Source organism: Bubalus kerabau, chromosome 11 (assembly GCF_029407905.1).
Source record: "Bubalus kerabau isolate K-KA32 ecotype Philippines breed swamp buffalo chromosome 11, PCC_UOA_SB_1v2, whole genome shotgun sequence".
Taxonomy (NCBI): Eukaryota; Metazoa; Chordata; class Mammalia; order Artiodactyla; family Bovidae; genus Bubalus; species Bubalus kerabau.
The window spans coordinates 108,988,126-109,003,735 of record NC_073634.1 but is presented as its reverse complement, the minus strand read 5'-3'; the positions used below and the strand labels follow the sequence as shown (position 1 = coordinate 109,003,735).

The window sequence follows — 15,610 nt, the reverse complement described above, 5'->3', positions numbered from 1 at the left end:
AGCGTAGCGTGGCCCAGGCTCCTCCCCACCCCTGTGGCCCTCATTGCCCTGCTTCCCTTCCCAGCCACACTTTGGCTGGGCGAGGCTCTGCCCTGTGAGTACCCCCGGTCTCTAGGGCTCCCCCTGCTCCCCAGAAGCAGCTCAGTGAGAGCTGTGGTGGGAGGCGGGACGCCAGGCAAGCTTTCTGGGGGCCGGAACTCTATGGGCCTGGGAGCGGGGGCGCTGCAGCTCTCAGGTCTGAAGGTTTTCCTCTTGGAATGTCAAGCCCAGGAGAAATGCCACCTGGCCAGGCTTGGGAGGGAGAAAGACGTTTTCCTGGAAGGGGTGGGCCCAGACTTCTGTAGACCTTTTTGACTGACACATGCTTCCCAATCTGCCCAACCTCAAGAGACAGCAGTTGTGGGATCCCCAGGGGGGCTGACAGGCCAAGGACATGGGCCCAGAGGACTCAGGATGGAGGGCTGGGCCCCAGGCTGCACGGACGCCGCTTGTGACCAGAGAGAGTGGGAAGCAAGGGTGCTGTGCTGTCCCGCAGCGTTCGGAGTCACTGGGCTGGCGTGCAGCTCTTCCCGGGGGCTCTAAGGCCAAGAAGGTCCCCTAGACCCGGCCTTATGCTAGAGGCCAGGAGCAATGGCACCTTCAGTGAAGTGGGGGCTGTGTGCTAGGCTCAGAGGAAGCAGGTGTGGCAGAGGTCACAGGAAATGCTCAGGGGCACCCTTACCTCTATCCCTAAGGCCAACAAGGCTGAACACAGGGAAAGTCACTCCAGGCCCTCTTCTCTCCTTCAAAAGGAACCATATGTCAGCTGGGCCACGGTTTTGTGTTCTGATTTGGGCAGGGGGTACGTTTTACATCTGGCAGCCCCACACTCTACACAGGCAGCAGACTGGCATGGATCTTTACAAAAACAAATTTTATTGACAGTCACAGGCCTCCAGGGCAAGCTCTGAGGTGAAGAAGGGCCCCGGCCCCTCCCCCACTTGCCTGGGCACCTACCAGCTGAGGGAGGAAGTGTGGGGACTCCTGCAGTGCTAAGTTTAGAAGCAGGGCCTTCCCTGCAGCCCGGGTGGTGTGGGGGCCCTGCACAGAGCTACCCTCCCCAGAGCCTGCGTGAGTGCAGGACTAAGACCCCCACCGGGTGGGCTACGCCCAGGGCCATCCTGTCACCCAGAGCCAATGGAGCTTGGCAGTTGCCTCTCTTGGCACCAAAGACAACAAAAGGAGAAAGCTGCTTCCCTGAAGAACAAAGATGCTTTGAAGACAGGCTTGCGGGGGGGCGCTGACCACAGGCAGGACCCCCACCCGCGGCCTCATCAGCTCTCCTTGCCTCCGCTGCTCTTCTGCTCTGAGGCTGTGGCCTTTGTCAGGTTCCCCGCTTCTCGCTTCAGGACACTAAGCAGAGTCTGCGAGCTCTCCAGGATCTGCGGACAGAGACGCCACCCAGTTAACACTCTTCCTCCCGTCGGAAAGCTGCCACAGCTCGGCGCCCTCTCCTATGCCGGGCCCTGCTCCCCTCTGAGTATAGCCCAAAGCCCACTGCTCACACCCTGGGAAGCCGGCTCACACCTCCGGCTGCCGCTGTTGCTCAGTCTGGAGCCAGCGACACGGCGACAAGACGCCAACAGTAGGACCCAGGCCGCGCTGTCACTCCCGGGGGCCGACGACCTGTCTAGGCGCCTCAGGGCCAGCACCCGGACCCGAGCCCCACCTTGAGGTAGGCGGCTTCTGTCTCCGCGATGGTCCGATCGAACTCGTTCCGAGAGGCGATCTTACGCGCCAGGTTCTCGTTGACTCGGGCCAGCTTCTCCGTCAGCTGCCTCACCTCGTTCTGCAGCCTCTGCTTCTCCTCCTCCTCCTGCTGGATCTGCCGGCACAGCTCCTCCCGCTTCTGGCACAGCTCCTCGATGCCTGGGGCGGGCAGGGAGCGGGCGCGGTGGGCGCCGGGGGCTGCGGCGGGAACGGGAGCGCTGGCCCCAGCGCGCGAGGCGAGCGGCCAGCGAAGGCCCGGGCACCCAGACCAGGCCGGCGGCCGGCGTCCCAGGGCGTCTGGCGACTCAGAAGGCCCCGCGCGAGCCCCCATGCTGTCTGAGGGGCCGAGCGCGCCCAGGCCCCCGCACCCTGCTCGCGCCACACACGCCGGCTCTCGGGGCGGCCACTCCGCGGCTCCGCCCGGCGTCCGGGCCGCTCCGGCCGGAACAGCCGCGCGCTGCGGGCCAGCACCGGCCCGGGCCCGCAGGCCGGCGACCCCGCCGCCCTCCCAGCCTGCCCGCCGGCCTCGCCGCGCGGCCACTCACACTTGACCAGCTCGTTGTTGTAATTCTGCAGCGCCGCGCCTTGCTGGGTCATGGTCGCCGCCGGGTCCCGCCGCCCCAACCGCCGCTGCAGCCCCCCTCGGCGCCTGCGCACGATCTCCGCTCGCCCCGCCCCCGGTAGCGTCACCGGCCCTGCGCCTCTCGCCGCGCACCGTGCGCGTCATCGTCGCGCGTGCGCGCCCAGCCCGGCGTCATCGCGGCGCGCCTCGCCGAGCGGCTCTGAGGGCTGGTGGGCGCAGATGGCGGCGGCGGCGGAGGCGGGCCGTGACGCGGGGCCTGCGCAGGAGCTGCTGGCGGCCTGGAACACCGTGAGCACCGGGCTGGTGCCTCCGGCCGCGCTGGGACTGGTGAGGCCCGAGAAGAGGGCGACGGGCCGGCGCGCGGTGCCCGGGGCCCCGAGCCCGCCGGCGTCCGTCCTGGCTTCCCTCCGTGTTCCGCAGCCCTTCCCTCGCGTGGGCCTGCGTCCCTGCGACGAAGGGCGGCGGGGTTCCCGTGGCCTTCCGTCCCCGCTGTCCCTTTCCCGCTTGTCCTTACCTGTCTCCACCCTCTCCGCCTCCGCGCTGCGTCCCCTTCTCCTCACGGTTTTCTGTACTGCAGGCGTCCTCCCGGACCAGCGGTGCCGTCCCTCCAAAAGAGGAGGAGCTCCGGGCGGCGGTGGAAGTGCTCAGGGGCCACGGTCTGCACTCGGTCCTGGAGGAGTGGTTCGTAGAGGTGCTGCAGACAGACCTGCAGGCCAACATCTCCCTCGAGTTCTGGAATGCCATCTCTCAGCGCGAGAACTGTGCGGACGAACCCCAGTGCCTTCTGTTGCTCCTCGATGCTTTCGGTCTGCTGGAGAGCCGCCTCGATCCCTACCTGCGTAGTCTAGAGCTCCTGGAGAAATGGACTCGCCTGGGCTTGCTGATGGGCACCGGTGCTCAGGGGCTTCGGGAGAAGGTCCACACCACGTTGCGGGGCGTCCTGTTCTTTTCGACTCCCAGAGCTTTTCAGGAGATGATCCAGCGCCTTTATGGGCGCTTCTTGAGAGTTTACCTGCAGAGTAAGAGAAAGGGGGAAGGAGGCACAGACCCGGAACTGGAGGGGGAGTTGGACAGCAGGTATGCCCGCCGCCGGCACTACCGCCTTCTGCAGAGCCCGCTGTGCGCGGGGTGCGGCAGCGACAGGCAGCGGTGCTGGTGCCGCCAGGCGCTGGAGCAGCTCCACCAGCTCAGCCAGCTCCTGTGAGTACGCGGCCTGCGTGTGCCGAGCCCCAGTCCCTCCTGTGAGTACGCGGCCTGCGTGCGCCGAGCCCCAGTCCCTCCTGTGAGTACGCGGCCTGCGTGCGCCGTGCCCCAGTCCCTCCTGTGAGTACGCGGCCTGCGTGCGCCGAGCCCCAGTCCCTCCTGTGAGTACGCGGCCTGCGTGCGCCGAGCCCCAGTCCCTCCTGTGAGTACGCGGCCTGCGTGCGCCGTGCCCCAGTCCCTCCTGGCTCCTGCTGGCCCCTGTGGGTCCAGCCCGCCCCCGCAGAGCTGGTGAGCTGGCCGGGGCTGGTCTCTGCCACTTGCCCTGGTTCCCAAGGGCTCTCAGGGTGTGTGTGCTCTATGAGTTTATGCCTCTTGTCCTTGCCATGGGTGCATCTGTCATTCTCCCTGGCTCAGAACTTTGTACTTTGCTTACGCTAAGGCTGCATGATTCTAAGTTTCCCGGGCTGTGCAGAATTCTGCTGTGCCTATTGTAGGTTCTCAGAAGTGGAATGACGTTTGTCTGGGAATTGAGAAAAGTACGGTTGCTATTTCTTCTCTGTAGAGCAAGTCAGAGATTAGACCAGCATGCTGGGCAAACTGCTGGCCTTTCTAGCCTTGTGAGGAGGGAAGGATTCTGTCGTCCGACCCAGGTCCTGTCATAGGGGTCCCTGACTCTCTGTGGATGCTTACTTTTATAAAACACCTACTTTCCTATTATTTACTTGGCTGTGTTGGGTCTTGGCTGCGGCACGTGGGCTCTCTTGTTGTGCTGCACGGGCTTCTCTCTGGTTGTGGCCTGTGGGCTCAGAAGCTGCGGCGTGGGGTTTAGTTGCCCCATGACATATGGGATCTTAGTTCCCCGACCGGGAATTGAACCTGTGTCCTCTGCACTGGGAGGATTCCTGACCCCTGGGCCACTCGGGACGCCCCGTGGCCCCTATGATGACGGCGTCAGCCTGAGCGGCGTGGCAGCTGCATAGCTGTCAGGGTCAGGGTTAGGGTTAGGGTCAGGGTTAGGGTTAGGGTCAGGGTTAGGGTCAGGGTCAGGGTCAGGGTTAGGGTTAGGGTTAGGGTTAGGGGGGGACTGAGGCTGTGCGCGCTCCACAGAAGCTTTGTTCTCTCGGGGTTTCTGCCATCACAGGTCAGCATCAGCACTGAGAAGCAGAGGCTGCTACATCTGTGGTAAACAGATGTACGTGGTAAAAGCGTACGTGGCCGGAGCTGTGACGTCTTTAGCTATTGTTTGAGGGCCGTTGTTAGGAGGTGGACAGGGCCTTCGCCCCAGTAGCCAGAGATGCTGACCCCTTGGGGAGAGCAGGAGGTGCCTACCGGTGCTCTGTCATCTCAGCGGCTTTGCCTTGAATTCCCCGATGCGGTTTTGCCCCAGCGGGAGGGCTGCAGGAGGCTGTGCTGAGGGTGTGGGGCGGGTGCGTGTGCCGTGTGCAACACGGGCAGGGCTCTCCTCCAGGCACAGGCTCAGTCTGCTGGAGCGGGTCAGCGCCGAGGCTGTGACCAGCACCCTGCACCAGGTGACCCGGGAGCGGATGGAGGACCGTTGTCGGGGGGAGTACGAGCGCTCCTTCCTGCGAGAGTTCCACAAGGTGAGGAGGCCCTGCCCCCCGCCCACAGACGAGAAGAGGCTGCTGGCAAAATTGACTAGGTGTCTTGGCTTTAGAAGTGGGCAGAGTGTGGTGACCTGGGTGAATCAGGGCGCTGCTGGTGACTGAAGCTGTCTTGGTGCTGGGTGGAGGCTGGTCATCCTGGGCCCACCCTGGCGCCAGTGAGGAAGAGCCTGTGACATGCTTGCTGAGATCTGTGCAGGGCCACATGGCCAGAGGCAGCCCCAAGGTCTGGGCTGTCCCAGCGAGGGGCCTTGGGGCGTCCATGCTGTTGGGGCGTGGCCTGGGGCCTGCCCTGGGCTGCACAGCATTGTGGGAAAGCCGGGCCCAACCGTGGGGCTCTCAGCCTGCCTTACTTCCCACCCACCCCCTTCTGCTACATCCTGCCGCCTGTCTCCTGAGGACGCATGTGCGCTGCAATGCTGAGGGTGGGGGTGGTGTTCAGTGCTAGGGTCCCTGCAGTGGGATGTAGTGCACGCCTGGAGGCCCGGGGATAGCCGTCCTGTCCCCAGGCGGCAGACTGTCCGGGCCGTCTTGCTGCTGGCTGGGTGCGCGGTCCCCAGGGTGTGTCCGTCCACTCAGACGCAGCGCTCTCTGTGAGAGCTAGTGTGGCCGGAGATGAGCCTGGTGCTGGTATGCGTGGGGGGAGGCCCTGGGAGGCCCCTTCAGGCCCCCATCTGCTGATCTCACTGTGCTCCTGGTCTCAGACAGGTGGCCTGGGGCTCCCAAGGCCCAGCCCGCGGCAGGCAGCTGCACCTCTGCCCTGGGCTTGGGCCGTGGAGCCCCACACCTGTGCTCTCCCGACAGTGGATTGAGAGAGTGGTTGGCTGGCTGGGCAAGGTGTTCCTGCAGGACGGCCCCAGCAGGCCCGCGTCCCCGGAGCCGGGCACCACGCTGCGCCGCTGGCGGTGCCACGTGCAGAGGTTCTTCTACCGCATCTATGCTGGCCTGCGCATCGAGGAGCTCTTCAGCATCATCCGAGGTCAGCCCACCCGCTGGGAGCCCCTGCGCTCGCCTCTGCCCTCAGCCTGGGCTGGGGGTCAGGGACACCGGGACCCCTGCCTCTGGAGCACAGCCAGGCCCCACCCAGCATCCACATTGGGCGGGAGAGGCGCCTTGTCTGCCCCCTAGCTCTGCACTGGCCCTTGGGCTCTGCTCCGCCCATCTGCCCCTCAGGGTGGCTGTGCTCAGGGGCCACACCTGGCCCCCGCAGGGCCTCTCCCTGCAGCCTGTGGAGGTGTGGCCGCTCACCCTCCAGGCCTCCGTCCAGTGTCTGTGGGCACCCCACGTGTGCACATGCCAGGATCAGCCTTTCCCCACAGACTTCCCGGACTCCAGGCCCGCTGTGGAAGACCTCAAGTACTGCCTGGAGAGGACCGACCAGAGGTCGCAGCTGCTCGTGTCCCTCAAGGCTGCCCTGGAGACGCGGCTGCTCCACCCAGGTAGAGCCTGGGAGGGGTGAAGAAGCTTTTCTGTTGCCTTCGGGGGCGGGGTTCTGCCCCAGCCTGTGAGAACAGGTCCACTCTTCAGTACCGGTGGTGGGGCTGGAGGAGGGGCAGTACTGCAGATCACGGGGGTCTCCGGGGGTGACGGCACAGTGGGACCTGCAGGTCACCTGACCGGGGTGTCTATCGCCACGTCACTGTGTTGCTCGGGGTCTCCTGTCCTGACCGCAGGCGTGAACACATGTGACATCATCACCCTGTACATCTCGGCCATCAAGGCGCTGCGCGTGCTGGACCCGTCCATGGTTGTCCTGGAGGTGGCCTGTGAGCCCATTCGCCGGTACCTGCGGTGAGCACAGGGCAGCTGAGGGAACCCTCAGGGCCCCCAGCCCCACTTGTGCTGCTGAGCCCCCTGCAGGCCTTGGTGGAGCAAAAGGACGTGGTCTCCTGAGCACCAGGCGTCCTCCTAGGCTGGGCAGCCCAAGCTGGGCGCCTTCCTTTTGCCGTGCTGGCTGTGGGCCTGCAGCCCAGGGTCACCACACCCGTGTGCAGGCCCAGGGCCAGGTCAGCACAGACGGACACACAGGCTCAACTTTGCCTCGTTGCGAGCTGGCCCAGGGCTGACGGGAGGGACGGGTCTTGTGTTGGCCTTTTCACCCCGAGGAGCAGCCTCTTGACTGTTGGCCAGGGAGCGCAGCCAGCCAGGAGCCCCTGGGGCAGTAGAGATTTGAGCCTGCTGGCCCCTGGCCGTGCGTGGCTTGGCCCGGATCTGTCTTGTCGTCTCAGCCCCTGATGCAGGAAACGGTGGCTTTTTAAATTTGGGGGGTGGCAGTGGAGTCTGATGGCCTTGCCTTCAGCATGTGCCTGGTGGGTGCTGCCTGTGGGGGTCGGTGGGGTCACAGGGTCGGCTGGAGCAGGCAGCAAGGGCTCGTGTCCACCAGGACGCGGGAGGACACAGTGCGGCAGATCGTGGCGGGGCTGACGGGGGACTCGGATGGGACGGGGGACTTGGCTGTTGAGCTGTCCAAGACGGACCCTGCGAGCCTAGAGACGGGGCAGGACAGCGAGGACGACTCTGGCGAGCCGGAGGACTGGGTCCCTGACCCCGTGGACGCAGATCCAGGTCAGCGTCAGGCAGCCCTGCGAGGCCCGGGGTCATAGGGGGACCCAGTCGGGTCGGATCTCTGGCCTCCAAGTTGTCGCTGCACGCACTCGAGCTTTAGGAGGTCCTTGGTCCGTGCCCGACCTGGCCTGGTTCCCCAGGGTGCTTCCCCTGGCCGGCTTGGCCCACGTGGACCGTGGCCCCTATCAGAGCCCTAGGGGGTGCCTGCCTGCCCCCCCCACCCCGCCCCCGGCCCTGCTGCTTCCGCTGGAGGAGGGGCAGGTTTCTGCACGTCTGTACCAGGGACCCAGAGCCAGGCCTCATGCGGGGGTGCGGTGGGTAGGCTACTCGGCGCAGACGGTGCCGCCTCCACGTCTGAGGTGCCTGTGTGCCTGGCCTCCAGGGAAGTCCAGCTCCAAGCGGCGCTCCTCGGACATCATCAGCCTGCTGGTCAGCATCTACGGCAGCAAGGACCTCTTCATCAACGAGTACCGCTCGCTGCTGGCCGACCGCCTGCTGCACCAGTTCAGCTTCAGCCCCGAGCGGTGAGGCCTGCGGGGTCGCCCGCGTCCAGGGAAGGCGTGGCCCTGACTCAGGACAGTCGTCCTCTGTCAGCTCCAGTGTACAGTGGAGACGAGCGCGGTCCCCAGGCGCGGCAGGGACCAGCCTGTGCTCGACCGCTGCCCCGGGTGCCTGGGGACGGCCCGAGAACTTGGAGTGGCCGCTCCTAGGGCCCCCGCCTGGCCTCCCGGGCTGGGGCTGTCCCTGCTCTGGGGACGTGGGTGCAGGGCACTGGGTGTTGCCCTGCAGGGGCTGGCTGGGGCGGGGGCGCCGAACCCCTCAGAGACACGTCCTTGCAGGGAGATCCGCAATGTGGAGCTGCTGAAACTGCGCTTTGGCGAGGCCCCGATGCACTTCTGTGAGGTCATGCTCAAGGTGGGCACCCGGGCTCCACGCAGCCGCCTGGTCCCCGCCCCCACCCAGACCCTCAGGAGGCCCGTCTCCCCAGGACATGGCGGACTCGCGCCGCATCAACGCCAACATCCGGGAGGAGGACGAGAAGCGGCCCGCCGAGGAGCAGCCGCCCTTCGGAGTCTACGCTGTCATCCTGTCCAGTGAGTTCTGGCCGCCCTTCAAGGACGAGAAGCTGGAGGTCCCCGAGGACATCAGGGAGGCCCTGGAGGTCTACTGCCGGAAGTACGAGAAGCTGAAGGTAGGGCTGCGCTGCTGGGGCCGCGGGCGCCTCGCGCGAGTCCTGCGTCTGCTCTGGGATCCACGCTCTCTGCGCTCTCCCTGGAGCCCGCGTGTGCGCACGTGCCGTCTGTGTGTGCACGCGCTCCACGCTCTGCTGTGCCCGACGGTGCTGGCGCAAGTCTTGACCCTGGGCTGCCTCCGCAGCGTCCGCTTGTTCTCGGAACCCGGGCTGGTGGCAGTGCTTGGCCCAGGACCCGCTGTGTCCCCTGGTGGGTGTCTCCAGGGAGTCTCCTGGCTTCTCTTGGGGTGTTTGGCGGCTCCTCTGGGTTTGCTGTGAGCCGGCGCCGGGGCGGGCTGGGTGCGGCTGTTAAGGTTGAGGACCTGAGGTCCTGAGTGGGGAGAGGCTCGGCGCTGGAGAGCTGATCCTAGGGGCTTCCTTCTAGAGCCAGGGGAGGGCGGCGGGGGCCAGGGTCCTGGAGCCCGCCTGTGCTCCCCACCTCAGCCCTACACACCCCTTCCTGGCTAAAGACATCTGAGGGGCCCTCCCCAGCCTCCCTCTGTAGCACGCCTGTCAGGAGAGGCCCCACCGGCTTCCTCCAGGGCGTCCCCCTGGGTCCGAAGGCAGACTCAGACACGGCCCCCTTCTCAGGTTGGTGGGGTGCGCCTGATGAGACAGCTGTCCTCCAGCTGGGTGCTGGAGCGCCTGGGGGGCCTCTGCTCCTGCCGGCGGGTCTCCTGCCCGAGGGCGGTGCTGCATACACGGGGGTGGTCATGGTCTCTGCTGTTGGCCACACAGCTGTCCCGCTGCAGACCTGAGTTGGGGTTGAAAAGGTCACGGTTTGGAGCCACAGCGCCTGGTTAGGACCCGGCCAGCTGCCGGCTGTGGAGAGCTTCAGCATCACGCCCCCTTCGGAGCCGTGGAGGCTGCGGGACTCGGGGCAGCGCTTGGCCCAGAGCCACCCTACCGGTGTCCCCAGTGGTGGCCGTAACAGAGACCACAGCCAGGTGCCTTAAACACGACAGAGACCTGTTTTCTCAGTTGCAGCATCTGTCAAGGGCATCTGTGACGCCAACAGAAACTCAAGTCAGGGTGTTAGCAGGGCTGTGCCCCCTCCACAGGCTCCAAGAGAGGATCCTCTGTCCTCTCGTGGTGGCCGAGCTCCAGGTGCTCCTGGCTGTGGGTGCGTCACTCTGACCCCAGCTCGTGTTACCCGGCCTCTCCCAGTGTCTGGTGCAGAGTTCCCTCTTCCTCCAAGGACCCCAGGACCCACTCTGTGTGACCGTACCGTAACAAGCTGCCTTTAGGGACCTAAGCCAGCATCTCTGCCCTGCTGTTGAGGCCCAAGCCTGTGGGCGTCCACGCAGGTCTCAGCGTCCAGTGCCCGGACTGGGGCTCCCATGCCTCTCCTCCCCCTGTGCTGGTCCCTGGACGCTGCTGGCTGATGTGGCTTTGACCAGCTCACCTCTCAGGCCTCGTGGGCTCTGTCGCGGAGTGCGTGGCGTGGTGCGCTCCTTTGGGCTCGCTGGTCCTTCTTGGTTTCCTCCTCGGTTCACACGAGCAGCGAGGAAGCTGCAGGCTGCACCTCCCACACTTCACCTGGAAATCTCAGCCCAGCGTCCCGCGTCTCCCTCCAGCCCTCTCACCCCAGCGGAGCTCGTCTCTGCTGTTCCTTCAGCGGCCGCCTTGCAGTCGTTTCCAGGGGCGCTGCGACAGGCCTCACCAGAAGGGCCTTTTGGGTCGTGTTTCTCCCTGTAGTCTCCCCAGGGCAACCCTGGCTTTCACGAGCACGCAGCTCAGAACGTTCCAAGTCCTCCCCTCCCGCAGCGCCACCGCCAGAGCTGCGCTTCTGGGAAAGGTGCTTGCTCAGCAGCACGCTGCACCCACACTGAGGCCCGCCAGCACCCGCGGTGGCCGTGGCGACGCCTGCTCGCCAGGTGGCACTGCGGTAGCACCTGCTCCTGGCCCTGCAGGCTGGGTCTGTGGTGGAGGGCTGGGTGAGGCTGCGGGCCTCCTGGAGGCTGCAGACAGTCCCTCCCCCATCTTCCAGCTCCACTCTGCTTCCCGTGTCTGCGCACCCACCCTCTGACAGGTACACCGGTCTATTAGGTTAGGGCCCGCGTCGCTCCCAGACCTTGTCTTCCCTACCGACATCCGCAGGTCAGGTCACGTTCTGAGATCCTGGGATCCGGAAGTGGGCGTGTCTCGTGGGGACACGGCGGCCTGCCTGTCGGGTGCTGCTTGCTGAGGGGGGGGAACTGGGAAGCCCACCGGGTGCTGGTTTGGCTGCCACTGCAGCTGCCGCCCGCCGGCTGGGGGTGGAGCCCTTCCCCGCCTGCCCCCAGGTGGTTAAGCCTGGTCCAGCGGGACCCGCCCAACGGCCCGCGCTGACCCTGTCCTCCCCAGGCCATGCGGACGCTCAGCTGGAAGCACACCCTGGGCTTGGTGACAATGGACGTGGAGCTGGCTGACCGCACCCTGTCCGTGGCGGTGACCCCGGTGCAGGCTGTGGTCTTGCTGTATTTCCAGGACCAAGGTGAGCTCCCCAGCCGCGCCCACACCCCACCCCTCCCCACCCGGCCACGCCCCCAGGAGGACACGCCCCGTCGCCCGAGGAGGGTGGGCGGGCCCGAGCGGCTCCCCGCCCCCAACCCCTCCCCCAGGTCCTGCCGGTCCGGCTGAGCTGGGCCCGTGAGGGGCACAGCGGAGCCGCCTGCCCACGCCCCGCCGCCTGCCCGCAGCCAGCTGGGGCCTGGAGGAGCTGAGCGAGGCGGTGAAGATGCCGGCCGCGCTGCTGCGGCGCCGCCTGTCCGTGTGGCTGCAGCAGGGCGTGCTGCGCGAGGAGCCGGCCGGCACCTTCTCGGTAGTGGAGGAAGAGCGGCCGCAGGATCGAGACAACATGGTGCTGGTCGACAGCGACGACGAGAGCGACTCGGGCCTGGCCTCGCAAGCCGACCAGAAGGAGGAGGAGCTGCTGGTGCGCCTGGCCCGCCCGCGGGGGCGGGGGGCGGGGGTGGGGCAGGGCGGCCTGACCGCGGCTGTTCCCCCAGCTCTTCTGGACGTACATCCAGGCCATGCTGACCAACCTGGAGAGCCTGTCGCTGGAGCGCATCTACAGCATGCTGCGCATGTTCGTGGTCACCGGCCCCGCGCTGGCCGAGATCGACCTGCAGGAGCTCCAGGGCTTCCTGCAGAGGAAGGTGCGCGACCAGCAGCTCGTCTATTCTGCTGGCGTCTACCGCCTGCCCAAGAGTTGTGGCTGAGCCGCCGCCAGGCCCCGCCCACCCACCCCCACCCCCAGAATGCGAGTAAAGAGATGGTTCTTCATGCTCCGTGTCGTGTCAGCTCTGTGGCCCCAGGGACTCGTGCTCAGGCCCTCCCCGCGCCGCCAACTCTGGGCGTGTGCTCCTGTTCTGCACATCTGGCCTCCTCGCATCCAGGCAGAGCGGGTCCCCCCAGCAGGTGGGGGCTGCACACCTGTGTGGGCTCCAGGTCGGGAGGAGTCCTGGCACATGAGTGTCCGGTCACCGTGGCTAACGAAAACCCACATCAGGCTTGTGGCTCCGGCCAATGAGGGGCCAGCCAACTGGGAAACAGACCTCCTGGATCTCCGCCCAAGGGCCCCCAGCCCTGGCCTCACCCCTCTGGCCTTGGAGAGAACTCGGGTCCCCCTCCCTCTACCCGGCCTGAGGGTCCAGATCCCAGTGCTGGGCTGAGAGCTCCAGGGCTCCTGTGGCCCCAGGGTGTTGTCAGAACGTGTGAGGCGGGTGGGCAGACAGGTGGCCCCTCGCATCTGCAGCGCGAGGGGCTGCCTGTGTCCCCGCTGTGGTCTAGCAGTCAGTGCTGGGGGCTGACAGTGAGGCGTGCTTTCCGAAAGACCCACCCCTCCCATGCCCCTGAGGTGTGGTTGGGGGCGCCTGGGGGCCAGGCTGTTCCCCCGAGGGAGAGGCCGGGCCCTGGGAGCCAGCCGCCCCCAGGGCTGCGCACAGGCCCCGTCCAGCCGCTCTGGAGGTCCAGCACTGGCCCCGCCCCTGTTCCCAGGAGGCAGTGGGGTGGGTGTTGGTGCCAGGCCTGAGGCCTTCAAGCTGTGCTGAGCATTACGGGCACTGTGGCCCAACCTTCATTCATCCAGCTTGTCTGGCTGGACCCGCTCAAGCCTGGTGGCACCGCTGCCCCAGGTGACAGAGATCCTTCAGGACCAGCGTCTGCACTGCCCGCCCCCTCCGCAGGGCGTCCCAGGCCCCCTGGCTCCCCCGGTCTCACCCCAGCGCCTCTCCTGTCCTGTTCTGCTTGAGGGCCCCAGTGCTGGCTTTGCTTCCAGGGCCCTTCCCTTTTTTTTGGCCACACCAAGGGTCATCTGGGGTCTCGATTCCCTGATCAGGGAGTGAACCCCAGCCATGGCAGGGGCACCCAGAGCCCTGACCGCATGGCCACCAGGAGCTCGCTCTAGGACTCCTTACGCCCCAGGTTGGGGTTTGCTGCGTGGAGGGCCTCGCAGAGTCTGAGGGATCTGCAGTTGCTGAGAGGCCGGCAGGTGTCCCCCTTGGACTCGGACCACCCGGGGGCTGTGCTGTGGTCACGGGAAGAGGACTTCCTGCCTGGCACTGGGCTGGGCCTGTCTTCTTGTCCTAGCCTGGGTGAAACCGGCTGGACCGGGCTGGCAGGGTGGCATTGCCGGCCCCTGGACATGGACACACCTGCCCCAAGTCCCTCTGGACTCTGCACGAGTGTGTGAAACCCAGCGTCTCAAGTCACTGCCTCAGTCATCGGGTGCAGAGGTGTGCCAGGAGCCGCCCCCAGGAAGTGGCACCGTGCGAGGGTCAGGGAGGTCCCTGGCAACCAGGGTTTGGCTGCAGCCCCCAGTGCCTTGGAGGGTCAGGTGTGGGACAGGTATTTCCTCCTGCTGCTCGAGTTTGCTTGCCAGGTCCTTAGGGGAAGAGGGAAGGGCTGAGGTTAACCTTGAGCTCCCGCGAGCCGCACTTGTCTGGTGTGTGGGAAGGTCGCACAGGGAACAGACCGCAGAGCTGGCCATGAGTTCTAACTAACAACACAACTAACCCAGAGCTCCAGACGCTGTCGTAGTGGTTTAAGAGCCGCCTGCTCCTCAAGGGTGTTCTGCGAACACTGCCAGGTCCAGGCCCAGGCCTCCTGCTCGTCTCAGTCTTGGGGGGAGTGTGGGGACATTAGTCAGCTGCGCCCCAGGCCAGCCTCCCTCCACCAAGCTGCTGCAGCCCTCTTCCTGACAAACGGAGGCTGGGGCTTGCCCACTGTGGGCTTTCCAGGCCGCCGCCTCCCTGCCCCCAGGGGCCCAAGTACAGGTGGTACCGCTTCCCATGAAGTGGTCCTCCCCCAAGGCCAGGGCAGCCCCACCGCCGCCCTGCCTCAGACCTGGCCAGGCCACTCCAGGCCGCCCTGCCGGCCCTGTCCATCCTGGGGCCGCCTGCCCAGGGCTCCCCGAGGCCCCCAGCGCCCAGGGCAGCGAAGCTCCAGGAGAGGCCCTGCCCCCGCCCTCCCTGCCTCACAGCTCCATTGTGAGGTCAGCGCCTTCCGCCGAGCTCCGGCCAGAGGCGTGCGGCGGGCCGGGGGCTGGACATGGCCGCCTGTCCCCAGCCCGACTCCCGCCTGCTCGGCGGCCCCCTCGGCCTCGTGTGCCTGTCCCTTTTGCTCATCCCTGCTGCAGGTGTGGCCTCCCCCAGCCCCGGCCACGCCCAGCCAGGCCCGGGGGCCGCGGGGGCGGGGTTCAGGGGTCGGCCACTGGCAGGTGACGCGGGCCCCTTGGCTGCCCGGCCGTGTCTCTGCAGCTGGAGCCTACTGCGAGTGCAGCCTCGGCCTCAGCCGCGAGGCCCTCATCGCCCTGCTGGTGGTGCTGGCGGGCATCAGCGCTAGCTGCTTCTGCGCCCTGGTCATCGTGGCCGTTGGTGTCATTCGAGCCAAGGGGTGCGTGAATCCCAGGGCTGACTGGCGGGGGGCAGGTGGGGACTTTGGGTCAAGCTGTCCCCCCAGCCTCCCAGTCTCACCGGGTGAGGTCAGCAGGAGGGCTTGGGAAGGATGTCTCTCAGACTGGGTTAGGGAGAGGTGGAGGGGGGGCACCTCTGGACGCCTGGAGGCCAGCTGCGTTGTTCACAGACTCACGCCTCACCTTTGTCCCCCCCACCCCAGTGAAACGTGCCCTGCACACATGGACAGCAGGTGAGTGACCCCAGGGGAGGGCCCCAAGGGTGAGCTGTGCCCCTGGGAGGTGGAGGCCCCCAGGAGGTGGAGGCCTGGGTGGTCGGGGCGGCCTGCAGCCGGCCTGACCTGGGCCGTGCTGCGCAGGATGGTGGGGCACTTTGGGGTGCAGGAAGACCACATGGACCTGCGCACGGTGCACGTGGAGTCCCACCTCATGGACCCCGACATGGCGGTCCCCATGATGCAGCCCCTGGAAGAGCATGGCCTCATGACCATCACCATGGACCCAACCCTGGAGGAGCCACCCCCCCCACCTGAGTAGGGCTCCGGGCGCTGGGGGGAGGGGAATTAAACAGTATTTAGTTACTCTGTGCTGTCCTCCCTGGGCCCCTCTGGGGAGTGTCTGCGGTGGGCGGGCCCTGCACCATCTGGTCGCCCTCTTTCTCTTCAGTGGGGTGCCCGCTCTAGACTCGCGCTGTCCACCCTCCACACCTCTGGGTGTCTGCACTTCCTGCATGCCTCAGCCTGGCTCCTCCCTGCCTCTGC

The 15,610-nt window shown here is 66.5% G+C and overlaps 3 protein-coding genes across 6 annotated transcripts; 2 read left to right on the top strand and 1 right to left on the bottom strand.

Annotated features, from left to right (window-relative positions):
- Positions 1 to 896: 896 nt before the first annotated feature.
- Positions 897 to 2,450, bottom strand: SSNA1 (SS nuclear autoantigen 1). Of its 2 annotated transcripts, none has more exons than XM_055541671.1 (3): positions 2,295 to 2,450; positions 1,709 to 1,908; positions 897 to 1,421 (listed from the first exon to the last, which is right to left on the bottom strand). In XM_055541671.1, exons 1-3 carry the CDS (start codon positions 2,344 to 2,346, stop codon positions 1,314 to 1,316), a joined length of 360 nt encoding a protein of 119 aa, XP_055397646.1. In that variant the 5' UTR covers positions 2,347 to 2,450; the 3' UTR covers positions 897 to 1,313. The 2 variants fall into 2 exon arrangements, with proteins under 2 accessions (XP_055397646.1, XP_055397645.1); XM_055541670.1 differs by having other exon boundaries at positions 1,709 to 1,947; positions 2,295 to 2,444.
- Positions 2,303 to 12,220, top strand: ANAPC2 (anaphase promoting complex subunit 2). 3 transcript variants are annotated; one of them, XM_055541662.1, is made up of 13 exons: positions 2,463 to 2,659; positions 2,910 to 3,409; positions 5,004 to 5,136; positions 5,962 to 6,136; positions 6,477 to 6,596; positions 6,831 to 6,948; positions 7,541 to 7,722; positions 8,105 to 8,246; positions 8,562 to 8,637; positions 8,711 to 8,914; positions 11,300 to 11,429; positions 11,635 to 11,870; positions 11,944 to 12,220. In XM_055541662.1, the coding sequence occupies exons 1-13, from the start codon at positions 2,552 to 2,554 to the stop codon at positions 12,154 to 12,156; spliced, it is 2,337 nt and encodes a 778-aa protein (XP_055397637.1). In that variant the 5' UTR covers positions 2,463 to 2,551; the 3' UTR covers positions 12,157 to 12,220. The 3 variants fall into 3 exon arrangements, with proteins under 3 accessions (XP_055397638.1, XP_055397637.1, XP_055397636.1); XM_055541661.1 differs by having other exon boundaries at positions 2,468 to 2,659; positions 2,910 to 3,532; XM_055541663.1 differs by lacking the exon at positions 11,944 to 12,220 and having other exon boundaries at positions 2,303 to 2,659; positions 2,910 to 3,532; positions 11,639 to 11,854.
- A 2,265-nt stretch (positions 12,221 to 14,485) lies between these two features.
- Positions 14,486 to 15,386, top strand: TMEM210 (transmembrane protein 210). Its single transcript, XM_055541789.1, has 4 exons — positions 14,486 to 14,573; positions 14,695 to 14,830; positions 15,053 to 15,082; positions 15,209 to 15,386. The coding sequence occupies exons 1-4, from the start codon at positions 14,486 to 14,488 to the stop codon at positions 15,384 to 15,386; spliced, it is 432 nt and encodes a 143-aa protein (XP_055397764.1).
- Positions 15,387 to 15,610: the final 224 nt, after the last annotated feature.

Bases quoted from the DNA above. Each gene is read 5' to 3' on its own strand.
- SSNA1 (XM_055541670.1), bottom strand. From the start codon at position 2,346: ATGACCCAGCAAGGCGCGGCGCTGCAGAATTACAACAACGAGCTGGTC. The intron at 1,948-2,294 runs GTGAGTGGCCGC...TTCCCGCCGCAG, and splicing joins CAACAACGAGCTGGTCAAGT to CCCCCGGCGCCCACCGCGCC. The intron at 1,422-1,708 runs GTGGGGCTCGGG...CTCTGTCCGCAG, and splicing joins CAGAAGCCGCCTACCTCAAG to ATCCTGGAGAGCTCGCAGAC.
- ANAPC2 (XM_055541661.1), top strand. From the start codon at position 2,552: ATGGCGGCGGCGGCGGAGGCGGGCCGTGACGCGGGGCCTGCGCAGGAG. The intron at 2,660-2,909 runs GTGAGGCCCGAG...TCTGTACTGCAG, and splicing joins CTCCGGCCGCGCTGGGACTG to GCGTCCTCCCGGACCAGCGG. The intron at 8,638-8,710 runs GTGGGCACCCGG...CCGTCTCCCCAG, and splicing joins TCTGTGAGGTCATGCTCAAG to GACATGGCGGACTCGCGCCG.
- TMEM210 (XM_055541789.1), top strand. From the start codon at position 14,486: ATGGCCGCCTGTCCCCAGCCCGACTCCCGCCTGCTCGGCGGCCCCCTC. The intron at 14,831-15,052 runs GTGCGTGAATCC...CCCCCACCCCAG, and splicing joins GGTGTCATTCGAGCCAAGGG to TGAAACGTGCCCTGCACACA. The intron at 15,083-15,208 runs GTGAGTGACCCC...CGTGCTGCGCAG, and splicing joins CCTGCACACATGGACAGCAG to GATGGTGGGGCACTTTGGGG.